Source organism: Ictidomys tridecemlineatus, chromosome 12 (genome assembly GCF_052094955.1).
Source record: "Ictidomys tridecemlineatus isolate mIctTri1 chromosome 12, mIctTri1.hap1, whole genome shotgun sequence".
NCBI lineage: Eukaryota > Metazoa > Chordata > Mammalia > Rodentia > Sciuridae > Ictidomys > Ictidomys tridecemlineatus.
This window is the reverse complement of record NC_135488.1, coordinates 38,415,199-38,434,076: the sequence shown is the minus strand read 5'-3', so window position 1 is coordinate 38,434,076 and position 18,878 is coordinate 38,415,199. Positions and strand designations below refer to the sequence as shown.

At 39.3% G+C, this 18,878-nt stretch overlaps 2 protein-coding genes across 6 annotated transcripts in view; one reads left to right on the top strand and one right to left on the bottom strand.

Annotated features, from left to right (window-relative positions):
* Positions 1–2,377, bottom strand: part of Eif5b (eukaryotic translation initiation factor 5B) — a 53,629-nt gene extending 51,252 nt beyond the window's left edge. For both annotated transcript variants that reach the window (XM_013363413.4, XM_013363414.4), the window contains exon 1: positions 2,151–2,377. In XM_013363413.4, coding sequence (XP_013218867.1) covers positions 2,151–2,185 — 35 coding nt within the window. In that variant the 5' untranslated portion in view covers positions 2,186–2,377. The remainder of the gene's footprint in view (positions 1–2,150) is intronic.
* Positions 2,378–3,253: 876 nt separating this feature from the next.
* Positions 3,254–11,921, top strand: Txndc9 (thioredoxin domain containing 9). Of its 4 annotated transcripts, XM_078028554.1 has the most exons (6): positions 3,260–3,416; positions 4,265–4,305; positions 5,341–5,559; positions 7,067–7,185; positions 7,934–8,188; positions 11,696–11,921. In XM_078028554.1, exons 3-6 carry the CDS (start codon positions 5,371–5,373, stop codon positions 11,811–11,813), a joined length of 681 nt encoding a protein of 226 aa, XP_077884680.1. In that variant the 5' UTR covers positions 3,260–3,416; positions 4,265–4,305; positions 5,341–5,370; the 3' UTR covers positions 11,814–11,921. The 4 variants fall into 4 exon arrangements, with proteins under 4 accessions (XP_077884681.1, XP_005336443.1, XP_077884680.1 ...); XM_005336386.5 differs by lacking the exon at positions 4,265–4,305 and having other exon boundaries at positions 3,259–3,416; XM_021733980.3 differs by lacking the exons at positions 3,260–3,416; positions 4,265–4,305 and adding an exon at positions 3,540–3,652.
* Positions 11,922–18,878: the final 6,957 nt, after the last annotated feature.

The window sequence follows — 18,878 nt, the reverse complement described above, 5'->3', positions numbered from 1 at the left end:
GGGGCTAGGGATATAGGTCAGTAGTAAGTAGCCTGCTCCGGGTTCAATCCCCAGTATCAATAAGAAAAACAAAACAAAATATCCTCCAAAAAAAAAAAAAAAAAAAGTACTGTTGGAATATACAAAGGGAAAAGACAAACTCCCAAAGTTGTAGAACTCACCTTCCTCCCACTCTTTAATATCTCATGTACAATACCAAAGTAAAAAACCAAGCCATTCTGGTCAAAAGGGTCCTTCCACAAAACCTCAGGATTTCTTAGGACAATTTGAAAGATACTCAAGCCCAAGAGTTCATGAAACAATAAAATAAACACACAAACTCCCATTCAGAGGGAACTCAATGCCACTCTTTCTATACTACTAAACCATTTAGCAGGCTCTAAAGTGTGTATTCTCAACTTACAACATCCATGAAATCTTTTATAATAAATCAAATGAGACATTCACTTTTCCTTAAAAAAAAAAACACCATAGACAAGAATACATATCTCACCTTCAAAATACATATTTTTCCCATTGCAAAAGAGCCTAGAAAGTAAAACCTGGAAACAGAATAACACAAACATGTTTTTTTTTTTTATCTAAACCTGTGTACCTGTGTAATCCTGAGCCAAACAAATGAATGGAAAAACAATATTATAAGAAAATCATGGAAATTAGAAAACTGACTGAATATTGTATAATGTTTAAGAAATCATTGTTAACATTCCTTAGGCTTGATGATAGCACTGTTGTTGTAGAGTAGGTAGTTTCTGTGGTGGTCCCCCACACCCCAAGGGTTCTTTCTGATACACCTGATGGATTTATAGATCAAAGGCCCAAAATCTGCTTTAGAATATCCAACAGGTGGATGAAACAGGATTGATCATGTGCTACTAAACAGCTCAAAACAGGTAACATGTAAGTTTTTATTATATTCATTTCTTTATTTTTTTGCATATTCCTGAAACTTGTTCTCAGCAAGGAAAAAATGTATTCTATACATGAAAAAAACCTGTCAAACATACAGAAATTTTTCTCATTAAACCACCCAGAATTCTACTTATTTCTTCTTATTTATTCATCTTATTCAATTAGTAGTTAAGTTCTACTCTTTGTTGTCTTTTAATTCCACTCATGAGCTGGACAAGTGCTAAGGGAAGAAACAATCCAACTTAAAATAATCTTAATTTCAAGACCCCAACTTGAGTCAGAATGATGAACTAGTACAGGTTTTGTTTTGTTTTTAATTTGCCTTACTCTCCCCCTAGCATTTAAACTAATTTGGGAGGATAGTGCACAAAGGTGTAAAGTAACAGATGGTTGTTCACTCCCAGGAAGCAAACTGAAAAGATAAAAGAAATCAATCGGATGTGACACACAGAAATGTTCCAAAACATCTTCGGGTAAGTAACTCACAAACACCCTTAACACACTCGCACCCCCAAAAACCTTTTAAGTGATTAGAAAGCAGCGACCCTGGTGGTTTGTTTCACCTCCTCCTCCTCCTCCTTTCTTAGGGGAGGTGCTAGAGAGCAAAGAAATGACCAAAAGACAGGCCGGAAGAAGGAAAACGAAAAGCATGGAGTTTGGACCGTCAACACTTAAAATAATATGAGAAATGTGTTCGAACTGAATTAGGTCAAGAAGGAGTGAACTGGCAGACCCCTCTCCGTAACTCCAACGTTCCTAAGCGGCTCAAAGAGTAGAAAAAGCTGGCGACACGTACACGGGGTTCGGACTCCCTCCTCCAGGTACAAAGGCAGAAAGAGAAACTTCCCGACCCTCGACAAGAGTAGCGCCGGCACCTCAACCCGGCCTGGGCCACGCAGGCCGGACCGCCCCCGGACCGGGAAAGCTGCCCGATCCCCCCACGCGCGACCAGAAACCCGCAAACGACCGCCCGGCTCCTCAGGCCGGGAACTTCTCTTTCCAGACCCGGCGAACGGCAGCGGTGGGACCGTGCCTCGGCAGGGAGGACCTGCCTGCCGCCGAGGCCCTCGCGCCCGCCCGGCCCTGGGGTCTTGAACCCGCGCCGCCTACTCGGCCCAGGCCCAGCGTCCCGCGAGCTCGTCGCGAGCCTAGACCGGGTCCGAGCCCGCGCCCGGCCGGACCCGCGCGCCCCACAAGAGCGGCGGCGGCGCTGCCATACGGACCCAGCCACTGCCTACCTGTCTTCGCTCTTGTTTTTCTGTTTCTTCCCCATCGCTTGTCAGAGGCGCTCGTGGCCCCTGCCCCTCTATTCGGCTAATCACAGACACACTGTCTCCCGTTCGACTTCGGTCTCGGCCCGGCTCCGTCCCCCGCCGCGCTGCCGCTTCTCGCACCCGGCTCTCCACAGACCCGCGCACTGGGACAGGGCACATATGGTGTAAGCTCTCAATGCGCAAGCGCATCGCCCCGCCGCCTCGGCGTGGGGACGCAGGGCGCGGCTCATCGAGAGCTGCGCTTCGGGTAGAGCGTCGCCAGTGGACCCTTCGGCCAGGCAAGAGCACGAGCGCCCTCTGCCGCAAGAATTAGCCGCGCACCGGCATCCTCACGGGTTTCCAGGTTCTAGAACCCGGCGGGAGACAATGAGGCTGTTCACTCCCCACGTCAACTCCTTTTCGGCCAGGGAAAGCAGGATTGGCATTCGGTTCAGAAGCAAGCCATGGACTTACTTTCCTTGTAATCTTTATATTCTTAGCTGCACGAAGTTCAGTAAAGAACCACAGAAACCAATGATGAGGTCTGGGGATCTGGAGGACAAAATTGGGACCTTTCAGTAACACCAATGGATTAAGAACTATGTACGGTCACAAAAGGAAACACACAAGCACATATCCACCAATTCCCTACTAAAAGTCTTAATCTTTATATGCAAAGTGAGGCCAAGTCCTAAAAATTCGTGTGTCCAACTACACGAAAGTCAGGAGGGAAGCTACAGGTGTTCCACACCTCCATCTGGGCGATGGTATTATAGGGGTCAATTAAAAATTCATCGTGTAGTACGGTATACTTCAAAAGATAAAAATGTAAACGTGTTCAATAAGCATAAGAGAAACGAAGTTCGAGTGTCAGTTCTGAACATGATCTCATTTCTGATGTAACATTCATGAGTAGAAAGTCAGACAACTCCAGCGTGTGCATTAAGAAACTACAACTTCCAGTATACTTTGCTCCCTCTCCCTCCCAGCAATTCACCCGGAAGGAAAAACAGGATCGGAAACACAGGTTCCGAGTGACAGAGGAAAAGCGCATGCCCGGAAACCCTCCTCGCTCGGCGGTCCACCTCCTCTTCAGGCGTCTCAGATTGTATCGCGAGAGGACCGGACCCAATGAGAAGGCGGAAGTGAAGGCCGGTTTCTAGTTCCCGGCGGCTGCAAGGCTGAAACCAAAGTGGGGTGCTGTCCTGGATCTGCTGGTTTGTCGCTTGTTAGACATCACCGAGCTCTCAGGTGAGGAAACGGGTGGTGTGATAAATCCGGCCACCACATCCCAGTGCTGAGGGGTACATAGCCACTCGATATCCGGCTGGGTCGGGGCAAGGGCGCGGCCCGGACGCCGGTGTCTGTGCTGTGGCCGAGGCTCTGGCGCATGCGCCCCAAGAGCGTTATGGTGAGTGCTGCAGAGTTGGCCGCGTCTGTCCGCCGGGTTTCCGGGAGTGGCGAGGATGCTATTGGAAAGATGCCTGGTGAGGGTTAAGGACGAGGCCCTTGGGTGTATTGGTGGGTGTCTCTAGAGGAACCAAGGAAATGGCTAGGAAGTTTGAGGACACTCGGTGTCCTTTCCCCATCTTTGAGGTATGAAAAGTTATGGGGACCACCGCACCATGTCCTTTACCCGTTCTGAAGGCAGTGCCCACCGCCATCTGAGCCCAACACTGCTCTGCTTAATCATTTCTGTTCCCAGTTAGCCCAGAATTAAATTTTGAGCTCATCCTATAAAATTCTAGGATAAGCGTCAGCTGTGGTCACATTGATACTGACATTTGAGGCGAGGGGAGTTGGAAATCTTATTTACTATGTTTGAAGTACGTTCCTTTTTAATTGTATAGCATTGATGAGGTGCTTAAAATTTGGTTTTTAAAATTCAAACCTTTGCTACTTGAGCAATTGACAGAAACGAGGCTATGTTCTTTTAACATTAAACACATTTATTAAATACCCGCTGGGTTCTAAACATTGCTAGATCTGGGGATACAAAGATAAAATCAGCACTTCATCTGCTTTTCCTGTGAAGAAAAAGGAACTAGAAGTGATGTTTGGAAGAATAATATTTCCCTAAGCTCAACCTTTCTTCACAGAGGCTCTATGAGGGCCAGGTCCAGTGTCAGAAGCTGACTGAGTGAGTTTACATTTTGTTCAGATTTTTAAAGTGCTCCAATATTATTTGTAAATGTGTTGTAGTTTATTGAGATACAACAGCTTCTTGCTTTGATAGGCAAATTATATTTCTGGGATAATAACCGAGGGATACACATTAAATTGCCCTTTGATAGTGGTAGAAAATACTCTTTAAATATACAATTGAGATCTTTTTTAATCTGAGTTCTGTTCTAAAACTTACTTTTCATAAAGAATGATTAGGGAGAAAACATCTAAGAAAATATTTAAAGTGTTACATTGTTTTACATTCAAGTTAAGAATACTGAATTTCAACAAGCTGAAAACAGTATCAATTTTTGCAATCTCATAGATTTTGTCAGGTAACAGAAAAGGAATGGATATCAATGCTTATGGAACAACAGGCAACATTCTTTATAGAAATTATAATGAGACTTCTTGTAAGTTAAAGGATTTGAAACTCACAGGATGGTGACCATGAAAAGCTGTCTCTTGCACAGCCAGTGTTGAAGCAAATTTTGGCACATGTGTGAACACCTAAAACCATTGTTCACAGTTGTTTCTTGCTTTTCTTCCCTTTCCCTTGGTAAAAAACACAATTGTCAGTATACAACCCTAGGTATAACTGCACAACTCATTTCTCTGTCGTCTGGTGATGGTTCTAACGATTTATCTTTGTTTTAATGTAATAAAACAAACCAAATAGAAGCACCTGACATTTGCTCTGAGTACTTGCATTTCAGTCTTCAATTGAATTTCAAGTTAAAATTGTTTCCTTGGTTTAATTTGTATAGAAATACATTATCACCAACTCTAGTTCCTCCTTAGTTGGCTATGACAAAAACATAAGCTTTAATTTTTCTGAAGTTTTCATGTGACTGTAATCTATTGAAAATTAAATTTTAACACATGAAATCAAGTGCTTGGGTGTTGGCAGAATACTCTGTAGAGAACACCTTGCTAGAATTTTTGCAAATGAGAGAAGACTTTGCTAAATGTTTGCTTGATTTCTAAAGTTTGTCAACCTTCTTCCCAGTATCAGGACTGAACTATACAATTTAGAAAAATGGAAGCTGACGCGTCTGTCGACGTGTATTCAAAAGTCTTGGAGAACCAGTTGCTTCAGTCGGCCAAGCTAGTAGAAGAACATTTGGATTCTGAAATTCAGAAACTGGATCAGATGGACGAGGATGAATTGGAACACCTCAAAGAAAAGAGACTTGAGGCACTAAGGAAAGCTCAACAGCAGAAACAAGTAACCTCTCTGACCTGCTTTCTGAAATTGCTATAACAGTATGCTCCTAACAACTTATATATACATGGGCTAGACATTTCAGTCCTCATTTTTAGAATTTTCTTAATTTAACATCCATCACTGTTAAAAATTTTGGTAGGAAGCTGGGAGTGTGGCTCAGTGATAGGGTGCTTGCCTACCCCTTGAGCAAGACCCTGGGATCAACCCCTAGCACCACCAAAAAAAAACCTATCTCTATGTGTATATTGTAAATGTATATGTTTATATGCACACAAATGTGTGTGTGTAAGGGTGTATATGTATATACATATGATAATTTTAACCCAGGGAAAACAGGCCACATGTAATACTTGAGGTGCTGACATTTGGAAGAAATGTAAACTTTTCTCTCTAATCTTTAAAGTTGCTGTTGCATTCAGGATGAGAAGACTTTTGTAAAACTACTCCAGGCCCGGGTGCTTGTTATGCATGTGTCAGGCGCTGTTAGGCATGGTTACATAGATGTCTTTCTTTCATTTTCACAGCAGCCCAAAAATGAAGTGGTTGCTCTATTGTGTCCACTTTACAAATGAGGGGATTGAGTCAGGAAAGTCATTAGAATTGTAGCCCAATACGTGGTGGAACAGGTATTGAAACCTGTGCCTTCTGCCTGCAACCAGTGTTCCTTTTTATTAAAACCAGATTACTAAAAGGGGGGAATGAGCTTCCAGTAGAGGTGATATGCTTCCTGCTGCAGGAATGATTCAAAAGCTACAAAATCTGTCAGGCTTGGTTGATAATGGGTTTTGATATTGGTTTGAGAAGTTGGATTAGATATGAGATCTTTGTTGGTTCTAGACTGTGAGAGTAAGACTATTCTTTTCATTGTCCCTCAGTGGCCAGGATAGAACCTGTCTCTTGTGAGGTAGTCATCAGAAGCACAGAGGGTTCCCAAGCTTCTAAACTGCAGTAACCTCCCTGACCCCAAGACTGACTTTTTTTTTTGTTGTTGTTGTTGTTGTTGTTGTTGTTTGGTTTGGTTTTTCTCTGAATGGAACTTCATTTTTAAAAGCTTTGCCCAGTTAGATGGGTAGCTCAGTGGTGGAGCACTTGCCTACATGCATGAGGCCCTGGACTGTATCCCTAGCACTGCCAAAGAGGATAAAAAGCTTTGTATAACTTGAATCAAATGCTTCATTAGCTTAAGAATGTAAAAAAATTAAATGTACATTTATATTTTAAGTCTCTTGAGTCTTAAATTTGTATTTTGAAAATTCTGAGAAAAGAAGTGTTTTAAATTATCAAGAGAGCTAATTGTCATTAATCTGAGCCATGCTATGGAGACAGTCACTGTCCACAGACTAGTTTTGCATTGATACTAGAAACATAGGAAAGTTAGCCTGCTAAAAGTAATTCATTTCCCAAGAAGATAAAATTGACTTCATTACAAAATAATATAGTGACAAAATATCAAATGGTACTGAAAGGGGAATTTCACGTGTATAATCTTTTCTTCTCTCCAAATTAGGAGTGGCTTTCTAAAGGACATGGGGAATACAGAGAAATCCCTAGTGAGCGAGATTTTTTTCAAGAAGTCAAGGAGAGTAAAAAAGTGGTTTGCCATTTCTACAGAGACTCCACATTGAGGTAACTTTGTTTCCTTCCTTGACTAAGTCTTTAAAATATGATGAGATGTTTGGATGGAGATACACTGCCTTGATAGAAAACTTAAGAAAACTAAAAGGAACAACTTGTATCAAAACATATTTGAGTACATTTTTTAATATTCTAGTCAGCATATTAAAGTTGTGATTTTAGTGATTAAGTTAAAGACATGCAAACAAATGAATATTATCAAAAGGCAATAATATTCCCTTATAAATGGCTCCTAATTCCTCAATTATGTTTTCATGACTCTAAAAACATCTTGGAAATGTACACTTAAGCCAGGTGTTGTGGAGCATACCTGTAATACTATCTACTTAGAGGATGAAGCAGGAGGATCACAAGTATGAAGTCAGCCTGGGTATCTCAGTGTTGCCCTGTCTCAAAATAAAGGTTTTTTAAAAGAGCTGAGAGTTTAGTTCAGTGCTAGAGCACTTGCCTAGCGTGCATAAAGCCCTGGGTTCAATCTCCAGTGCAGCAGAAAAAAAGAAAGAAATGTACTCTTAAGATTCTTAGCAGAGGGTTGGGGTTGTGGCTCAGGACTTGGAAATGTGGTCATCCAACACAAGCTTTGGTTGGCTGCCACATTTTGATGCTCAAACAGAAAAACTTTAAAATCAGATGCATACTGATACTTGTTTTTTAAAAAGAAAATCAATAGCTTTAACTTTTGACTTGGTATGTTATTACTTATTACTTACAGGTAATAATTATTACTTATTACTCACAGGTGCAAAATACTAGACAGACATTTGGTAATACTCTCCAAGAAACATCTTGAGACCAAGTTTTTAAAGCTGAATGTGGAAAAAGCACCTTTCCTTTGTGAGAGACTGCGTATCAAAGTCATCCCCACACTCGCGCTCTTGAAAGACGGGAAAACACAAGATTATGTTGTTGGATTTACTGACCTAGGAAATACAGATGACTTCACCACAGAAACATTAGAGTGGAGACTCGGTTGTTCTGATATTCTAAATTACAGGTAACCTTTAGCAAAAGAATAGGTTTATTTTAATTTTTCTTTTTATTTCTTTGTAGTTGTAGATGGACAGAATGCCTTTATTTTGTTTATGTGGTGCAGAGGATTGAACCCAGTGCCTCACGCGTGCTAGACAAGTGCTATGCCACTGAGCTACAGCCCCAGCCCAATTTAATTTCTATCTAGTTGTTATATTTAGAGAGGATTTTTGTGTCTTAATATTTATTTTATGAAATTAGGCCTTTGTCTTTTATTTTGAAAACTAAGTTGCCCAGACTTCCTTGAAGACTCCTGATTGAACCCAGAGGTGCTCTACCACTGAGCTCCATCCCCAGCCTTTTTTACTTTTTATTTTGAGACAGTGTCTTGCTAAGTTGCTAAGGCTATCCTCAAACTTGTGATCCTCCTGCCTCAGCCTCAAAGTATCTAGGATTACAGGCATGTGCCACTATTCCTGGCATGAGAGCATCTTTGAAGCATACATTAGCATGATCTTAAAGCAAAATGAGATTTAGAGATTAAACTTGAGTCTTGAAGTACACCTGACTAAAAAAGTTTTCAACTGAATATTGAAACTAGTTCTGTATTAATCTGGAAACACAAAATGACACTTCCAGGTAGACTCTTCCCAATTTTTTCTTCCTTTTTCTTTTCTCTTTTTTTTTTTTTCAGCCCTGGAAACCAGAGCCTTGTGCATGCCAAACAAGCACTCTATGACTGAGCTAGCCCCATTTCCCCAATTTTATACTGACATAAGTTATTCCCTTTGATGAAATTTAAAATGCTGCTATAAGGGCTGGGGATGTGGCTCCAGCGGTAGCACACTCGCCTGGCATGCGTGCAGCCTTGGCACCACATACAAACCAAGATGTTGTATTCGCCAAAAACTAAAAAATAAATATTTAAAAATAAAAATTCTCTTTCTCTCTCAAAAAAAAAAAAATGCTGCTATAAGGAAGATTATACTGGGGGAGTTTGTTTGTCTGTTTTTATTTTTCAGTGCTAAGGAACAAACCCGGGGACTTATTAGGCAAGTGCTATACCCTGAAGGTTATATTTTAAAACATTAGATTTTTAATGTAGATACTCCAGTTGCAGAATCTGAAAAGTAAAAATGTTTTCTGTACTTAGCTTACATTCCTTACTATGGACAGTTGTCTCAGTAAACAATGTAAAGTCCAACTTGACTTTCTTAGATATTCATCTCTTTGTCCACCTCTAGATAAATAATTTATCTAGTTCCACAAATCAGAACCTACCATCTTGGGTTTGTTCCTATTCTTTTATATATATATATTATATTCTTTTATATATATATATATATATATATTAGTTGTAGTTGGACACAATACCTTTCTTTCTTTCTTTCTTTCTTTATTTATTTATTTTGTGGTGCTAAGGATTGAACCCAGGGCCTCGTATATACTAGGCGAATGCTCTAACACTGAACCACAACCTTAGCCCCTGTTCCTGTTCTTGATTTGAAAAAATAACAGGTGGGCTGGGGATGTGGCTCAAGCAGTAGCGCACTCGAGTGCCTGGCATGCGTGCGGCCCAGGTTCAATCCTCAGCACCACATACAAACAAAGATGTGTCCGCCGAAAACTAAAAAATAAATATTAAAAAATTCTCTCTGTCTCTCTGTCTCTCTCTCTCTCTCTCTCTCTCTCTCTCTCTCTAAAAAAAATAAAATAAAATAACAGGTAAAATTGTGTAGTTAGCATTTCAGGGTCATAGTGCCTTTCAAAACACGTGGAAAAGTCTCTCATCTTTTCTCTCTCACATTTCCTCATCTTTCTTTTCTCTGAATCTCTCCTAGACGTGCTGACATCATTCCTGTATTATAGAAATTGGCAAAACTTTATATTTTGAAAAAGTTCAAATAAATACGTTGCAAAATAGGATAAGGAAATCTCATGTGTCCTTTACCTATAACCCCCAATTTTAAATTTTCTTATTTTTTTAATATACTCTTTGCACATACATATGTTTTTCAGAACCATTTGTGTGGAAGTTGAAAATGCCATATCTCTTTACTTCTGTATACTTCCATATGTATATTCTAAGAGTAAAGAAATTTTCTTATGTAGCCATAGTACAATTATTAAAACAACTAGTAATTTATAAACCTTATTCAAATTTTACCATCATCCCATTAATGTTCTTCATACCGCAAAAATTCTCATTTAGTCATTATGGGCCTAGTTTCTGTTAACCTGTAACAGTTGGATACTTTTTCATTCTTTGAGGCATTGACACTTTTGAAGTGTACAGATTAGTAATTTTGTAAAACACCCCCTAGATTGGGGTTATGCTATGTTTTCTTAAGGTTAGAATCAGATCATATGTTACTGTTAGCCATATTACAAAAGTGATATTGTGTCCCTCCTCCTTGGTACATGATATTAGCAGGCATGTGATGGTTTGTCTCATTTCTGGTGGTGACTAAGAAAAGGTTGACCACTTTTTTATCTTACCAAAGGGTAATTTAATGAGGAACCATTCTGTCTTCTATGTTGATTATTTAGAAATCTTAGAATGAAGAAGAAATAATTTTTATTCACTGAATTATAGTCTCTTTCTGTTAGCACTTACTTGGAAGCTCAAATTGCCTCAAATTTGGCCAATGAGAGCCCACGTCATACTGACCTCTATCCTTTTAACATGTCCATAATTCTTTGAGCCCTACTTTCCTGCTCCAATGATAGGGAGGCTATCATTGTACTCTCCCTGGAAGTAGCCATTTCTGCAAGGAACCATTTTTCTTTTCAATGTCAAATGATTTTCAAAACCAAGATCTGGGTGCTAGGAATACTCCCCAGACACTTGAAAGAAGAAATTATCTCATTTTGTCTATTTCTCAAGCATCATTAAAGGGAGTTTAAAAAGAAAGAAAAAAGTTCTATACCAATTCCAGATTAATGATAATCACTTCTATGGGTTTTGCTAACTTGTACATCTAAACATGTAGAAATGTTCGACAGGACCAGACCAATCATGGCAGCTGTCATTCTGCTAGTAAAATGTCTCACCCAGGTTAAGCATCTCCAGAACCAACAGAACCAAAACACTTGCCTTCTTTCTGAACTTTTCAGTCAGAAGTTATATCAGCATGGCCTGTAAAATGTTAATAATTAATGGTAAAAAAAAAAAAATCTAAAACATTTGGCAGTACAAAATAAGGTATAAAACTATTATTCATTAATATAAATATTCTACTTCTTGGGAGAAAACCTGCTATTGGGTCTCCTCTTGCACTTCAATGAGTCCTATTCCTGTTCTTCAATAAATCCTATGCTTTCTAAATATAAATACACACACACACACATACACACATATTCTACTTTTCTTCTGACACTGGCGTTTAATAAGAAATATTCCACTATTACAATTATTACAAATGTTTGATGTTACAGTGAAGAAGAAAGTTTTTTTCTTTTTTGTAATTAAGTATACCAAATATATTGCATCATAAAGATAAAATGCTTTTCAATTTTCTTTTGTTTTTAGTGGAAATTTAATGGAACCACCATTTCAGAGCCAAAAGAAATGTGGAACAAACTTCACAAAAGTGGAAAAGAAAACTATCCGAGGAAAGAAATATGATTCAGACTCTGATGATGATTAGAGTTCAATTATAATTCTTTGTAAATCATCTATTTATTTCTGCTTTCTTCACATTTCTGTTTGTTTTCTAAATCCTATTGATTTTAATAAATTGGTCTTCTAACACTCATATTCTGTAGTTTTGTACAATTCTTGTTTAAGATGAGGAAAACTTTGGAGTTCTTAAGTTACCTGGGAAGGTCAGGATTCTATATTTTTGAGATTGACTTTATCTTTGATTTTATTACACTATGATTCTTTTTTTTTTAAGAATTTTTTTTTTTTTAATTTTTAGGGTTTTTTTTGGTGGACACAACATCTTTGTTTTTTGTATGTGGTGCTGAGGATCGAACCCGAGCATGCCAGGTGAGCGCACTGCCGCTTGAGCTACATCCCCAGCCCCTACACTATGATTCTTAACATCTTTGAACCATTTACAGTTGTAGTTTTTAATCTACTAAGATGGAAATAAAAATTCAACAAACTATTCCAGGACTAATACCCCCCACCCCCCTCAGGGACACATTACCACTAAGCTTCATCCCCAGCCCTTCTTCTTTTTCTTTTTTTTTTCATTTTATTTTGAGACAGGATTTCACTAAGTTGCCAAAGCTGGCCAGGAACTTGCTATCCTCCTGCCTCAGCTTCCCAAATAGCTGGGAACAGGCACACCTCAGTGTGCCCAGCTCAGTACTAATTGTTGATCGGCATTGTTTGTACAGTAGGTCAAATAACATTTACTGGTGCCGTTGTAAATAAATTGTAAACTCTCACTTATGGGATATATTTGAACAGCTATTAAAGAACTGATTATTCATTTTTTATGCATGTTGATATTCAGTCAACTGAATACCACAAAAAGCTCTCAGGCTGTTAACATATTTATTTAAAGGATCCGCATGGCTTAGGTTTTAAAACATTAAACAATCAGGAAACACTTGGAATGACAGCATGAGGACTCCTCTGTCACTTCACAATAAAACAACCATAACTGGCAAAATTTTAAAACCAAATCTGGAAATTGTCACAATGACATGCAGCAAACAAAAACATTTATTCAAGAAAATCTAAATCTTGTTTAAACCCCACTCCTCCTCCCTCCAGTTCCCAGTTGAGCTTCAAGATTTTCATTTCCCATGCTCTCAGTTATAGGGTTTTTTTCCCAATAAGAATGGCTGCTTTCCACCCAGTCCCCACTGTGACAGAAGCACTAACCCAGGAACAACTCACAGAATTCTGGGCGTCCATTGTCTATTCATAAAGTGAAGGTTCCATGAGACGAAAGGCAAGAGAAAACCAGAGGCCACTGCTCCACCTAAGACATGGGGGCAGGGAGGGTCGGTCCCTGTCTCTGAAGTAATGGCGCTTAGGTTCTGTCCAGTGGAAGTGATGCCATCAAACAGGTCCATGAAAAAAAAAGTTCCATAGAACTCCTTGAAGGGACTAACTGACCAACCTTATTTAGGACAATGACAGAAGGTCAAGTGGGAGGGTGCTGCCAGATACGAGGGATATTAATGTGAGGGAACAGTTAAGGGGACAGGCAACTCTGATGGTAACAAACAACAAGGAAGACCAAGGAGAAGCACCCAGGAAGGAGAGATGCAGCCAAGAAAGAGTCCTGGGGTTAGCAAGCCCCAAAGGTACTGGACCGGGTCTGAATCTAATTGGATCAGACTGCAACTGGGGCTGGAAGTATCGCTCAGTGGTAGAGAAGCCCTGAGTTTATCGCCAGCACCACATCAGTTTCATTCTCTTTTTTTCAGAATACTTTACACCCAAGAGCACTGTCAAAACAACACCAGGTTGGCTAGCAGTGTGAACGCTAAGAGGATTCCATGGCCATGGAGGCAGACCAAGTCGAACTTTACCAGTGAGACAAGGAAAAAAACAGTGTCCTTAGGGAGGCAAGGAAAAGAGAATAGCTCCAGTGCCCAGGCTGTGCTCTGGGGAGAAAGTCAGAGGGTACCACTTCAGAAGGTTAACTGAAATGGTCTGCCTATGGAACTAGAGCAAACAGGGGCAGCGGGCTGCAGGCAGGGCAGGGCACTTTGAGAGGCCCTGGATATTGGGAGCGATGTTTGTATACATTTATTCAAAGTAACTGAAGGGAAACTATGCTGGAGGTAAAAGATGGTGTAGTGAAAATGTTCTACCGAATAGAAAATATCAATAAAGAAGGGAATTACTTTAAAAGGACCAAATGGAAATTCTGTACTTCAACAAGACGAATGCAATGAAGAATTCATGAGAGGAGCGCAGTAGATTTATAGCAGAAAGAATCAACATATGTAGAGATCTATCCATATAGTGCTATCCAAACAACAAGAAAGATGAAAAATCAACATCCAAAGAGAAACATGGAACATCAACCATACATAATAGCAGGGTCAGGAAGAAAAATATCACCAGGGCTGAGGGTGCAGCTCAGCAGTTGAGTGCTTGCCTAGTGTGCCCAAGGTCCTGGGCTCAAAGAAAAAAATTAGAAGAATAATGACTGAAAATCCAAAATTTGATTTAAAAAAAATAATGTAAGAAGATCAGCAAATTGCATAAAGTTAACACAGACCCATACCTAGAATATATCATAGTAAAAAAAAAACAAAGAAAATCTTCACAACTGGAAGAGAAGGAAAACTACTCTCTCTAAAGTATACAAGAAAACACCACTAAAATATCCCTTTAGCTTTCCAGAAACAGTGGAGGCCTGAAGGCAGAGGGATGGCATGCCAAGTTCTGAAAGAAAAACCCAAGCCTCTCAACCAAGTATCAAAACGATCAGAAACCAAGGCCAAATGAGGAATAGGGTTGGTTTATAGGAGTATCATTTCCATGTTTCACTGGAATTAAATTACTACAAAGCTGAAGTAGATTCTAACAAGATATACAAGTGAAGGACGAAGTGAGCATTAAGGAAATAATTTAAAAATATACACTGAAAAAAAATCATTAAAATATTGCACAAGGAAATGTTTCCTCAATACAAAAGAAACTAGAAAAGAGATATTATGAGACATGTGGACAGTAAAAAGATATGTAACATATAACAAAAGTAACATATATAAAATGTATATATAAGTATATATATGTATATGTATATAAAACATATAACAACAATAGTACCATTAAATGTGAATGGATTAAATAATCATGAGGCATAAATTGCCAGACTAGTTTTAAAAAACAAGATCCAACTATTCACAGGAAACTACTGTAGATTCAAAGATAAAAGTATAAATGATGGGCTGAGGGTATGGCTCAGTGGTAGAGCACTTGCCTAGTATATGTGAGGCACTGGGTTCGATCCTCAGCACCAAATGAGAGTAAATAAATAAAGATATTGTGTCCATCTATGAAAAAAAAAGGTTTTTTTTAAGTACAAATGAAAAATACCAGGCAAACAGCAATCAGTAGAGAGTTGGGGTGGCTAAACTAATATCAGACAAAATAGATGTGATGTAAACTTGTTAGAGATACAGAGGGTCATTTTACAATGATAAAAGAGTTGGTCCAACAAGAAACTATAATGATTACAAACACTTATGCACCTCACTACAGAGTCCATAAATTTGTGACAATTCTGTATTTTGCTGTTAACACGCTGAAGTACAGATTGATGGGTTGAGGGTGTGGCTCAGTACAGAGCACATGGAGTGGCTGGAGGAGAGAGGTCACCAGGGGCATGTCCCTCTGCTTCCTGATTGCCATGTCCTGAGATGCATTTCTCCACTAAACCCTTCCACCATGTTCTACCTCATCTTAGACCCAGAGCAATGGAATCATCCTTCATTGGATGGAGATCTCTGAAACCATGAGCCACAAATTAACTTTTCCTCCTCTGTATTGTTCTTGTCAGGTCTTTTGGTCACAGTAGCAGAAATGCTGACTAAAAAAGAAAATAATGAATGATGCTTGGCATGGTGGCACACTTTGTAATCCCAGAGACTTGGGAAGCTGAGGCAGGAGGATTACAAGTTCAAAGCCAGAGATCTATCCATATAGTGCTATCCAAGCCCAGAAACTTAGCAAGACTCTGTCTCAAATAACAATAATAATAGTAATAACAATAGCACCCAAAGCAACACAGGAGAGAACTGACGAAACAGAAAGAAATAAAAGACTTAAAAAAAAAAAAAGTGGGCTGGGGATGTGGCTCAAGTGGTAGCGCGCTCGCCTGGTATGCGTGTGACCCGGGTTCGAGCCTCAGCACCACATACCAACAAAGATGTTGTGTCCGCCAAGAACTAAAAAATAAATATTAAAAAAATTCTCTCTCTCTCTCTCCTCTCTCACTCTCTCTTAAAAAAAAAAAGTGTTGAATACAGAATCCAGGCAAAGAAAATCCAGCATACATATGAATTCCCAAAGGAAAAATACAGAGTAACTTAACAGAAAAACATACCAAAAATGATAATTCAATAAAACTTTACCAAAATGAAAAAGCTTGAAATGCACTGCAAGTTCTTGGTAAAAATCAATCCACCAGAAAGATCAACATTGAGAGATATTTTCATAAAACTACTGACTCTTAAAGGAGAAGAAATAAAGGGAAGAAAATAAAAAACTGAAATTTTGTATACCACGCTTAATGCCAAAAAACAGCTCATGAAACAGAGGAAGGAAGGAATCCAGACTTTGGGACTGGCACCAGAGGGTTTGAGAAATGGCTCTCTCAAGACTACAAATGAATTTTGACTCTTGACAGGGCACAGCTGGAGTGTAGCCTTTGTATCCTCTTTAAAGACCACAGTTACCATGGCAGTGAGGATCACAGCCTCAGGCACAGGAGTCCACCATGTATTCTCCTTTGCTAGCAAAGCAACAAAACTTCCTTTTCCTTTTTCTCACAATATTGTCCTATATGTTAGTCAGGCATTGGGGACAAGCACAGAGCTTTCAGCAACAGACATACCTAAGACCAGGGGTGTAGCTCAGTGGTAGAGCACAGCATGCATGATTCCCTGGATTCAATCCCCAATATTGGAAAAAAAAAGACTAAATTTAAGAACATGAAAGATTAGGAATATTTTAATAAGTAACTTACTAAACAACAAGCTTCAGACAATTAGGAAATAACTGGAAAAATTCCAGTCAAAGGTTTTTGAAAGTATTAATACATTTACCTGTAAAAGTAAGTCTCATCCCTGTCAACAAAGATAGAAAGAAGATAGGGAGCTCAAATGGCCTATCCCTCAGCCCTCTGAAACATTGAAAAATCAAGCAAAACCTCCCAGAACCAACAGTTGTTGCAACCCTGGAAAACAGTCAAAAGTTTACAGCAACAAAGCAAAGACTGACCCACTGACTCAGAAAGCCCATGTTAAAACAGTGGGACGCTTCATGCCATTTTAACTTGCTCCAGCCTCACATCTTCCCCAGCTCAGTAGTGATCTGAAAGACTGTCAGTCTGTTTTCCAGTGGGGAACTTTGGTGTCTTTGGTGTTGGAAAGAGCAGCGCAGACCTTATTCACAAGAAATTTTCGGATCTAATATGTCTGGTGGCTACCTGAAGGCTGAGGCAAGGAGCTTGTCTTGTTTTGCAAAACTCTCTCAAGGCAGATGCTGTAATTGGATCTTAGGTGTTAACAGCCTGGCCAAGCACAGAACAAGTGCCCCAGCACAGAACCAATCTGCAAAGACTGGCAAAAGCATTTATCTTTCCCTACCTCTGTGCATTCTCCCTCCCTCCCTTAAGGCTAGCTGATTTCAAGCTAGAGACATAAGGAGCATGACACTTCATATTCTTTTTTTTTTTAATTTTTTATTTTTTTTATTGGTTGTTCACAACATTACAAAGCTCTTGACATATCATATTTCATACATTAGATTGAAGTGGGTTATGAACTCCCAATTTTACCCCAAATGCAGATTGCAGAATCACGTCGGTTATACATCCACAATTTTACATAATGCCCAATTAGTAATTGTTGTATTCTGCTACCTTTCCTAGGGGATAGGAAAGGTAGCAGAATACAACATGACACTTCATATGACAGAGAATACAGACTTTACAAAAAACAGATCAGAAACATCACTAAACGTTGATGGCCTACACACCAAGCAATGAAACTTGAGGAGAGGGCTGGGGCAGAGTGCTTGCCTAGCATGTGTGAGGCACCGAGTTCGATCCTAAGATCGAACATAAAAATAAATAAAATAAAGGCATTTTGTCCATCTACCAACTACAAAAAAAAATTTTGTTTTAAAGTGAGGAGTGTGAAGAACCTGGTTTTCAGTATGGGTACCTTCTAATATTAAAAATATCCAAGTTTCAACCAAAAAAAATCATAAAACGTGAAAAGAAGCAATAGTCTATTTCACAGAAAAAAAAAAACTGTAAGGGAGTCCAGTCATTGGACTTGCTAAACAAAACTTTAAATCAATGCTTTCAATATGCTAAAAGACTTAAAATAAAACTAAAGAAGTCCAGAGATAAACTACTTGAATGACCAATTAATTTTCTTCCACAGTCCTGGGGATCTAACCCAGGGCCTTATGCATACTAAGCACATGATGTACCACTAAGCTACACCCCCAGCCCAGACAATTGACTGTTGACAAAGATGTCAAGGGTGTTAAATTGGTTTGGTTTAAAGCTACTTCCATACATATTTTAAATTTACATAGCAAAATGCAACCTAACTTGATGTGCAAACAGACTGTAACCTACTCTTGTAACAAGTAGCTAAGTCTCAATCAATAACAAGCAGCTAACCGTTCAAACCATGTTCAAATGAGATGGATTTCAGTTGTAACCAGTTGTGTTATCTCTGCACCTCACTTCCATTTACTGTACATCCCTTCCTTTACTCTGGTTATAAATAAAATGTGCTGTGGAGCTAAACATTTCAAGCTATTTTGGGTTCAGACTGCTGCCTATTTATAGAATCACAAAGTCAATTTAGATCTGCAAAACTAGATTTGTCATCATTTTCTCTTTTAACAAGATCATTCAGCTGAGCATGGAGGTGCAGGCCTATAATCCCAGTGATTCAGGAGGTTGAGGCAGGGAATCAAAAGTTTGAGGCTGGCCTAAGCAACTTAGTGAGACGCTGTCTGAAAATAAAAAACAAAAAGGGCCAGGACA

What these genes read in the sequence shown, in the direction of transcription:
- Txndc9 (XM_005336386.5), top strand. Translation starts at nt 5,371, where the DNA reads ATGGAAGCTGACGCGTCTGTCGACGTGTATTCAAAAGTCTTGGAGAAC. An exon ending in TACAGAGACTCCACATTGAG is followed by an intron (nt 7,186 to 7,933) that starts GTAACTTTGTTT and finishes TATTACTCACAG; the next exon opens with GTGCAAAATACTAGACAGAC. An exon ending in TCTGATATTCTAAATTACAG is followed by an intron (nt 8,189 to 11,695) that starts GTAACCTTTAGC and finishes TTTTGTTTTTAG; the next exon opens with TGGAAATTTAATGGAACCAC.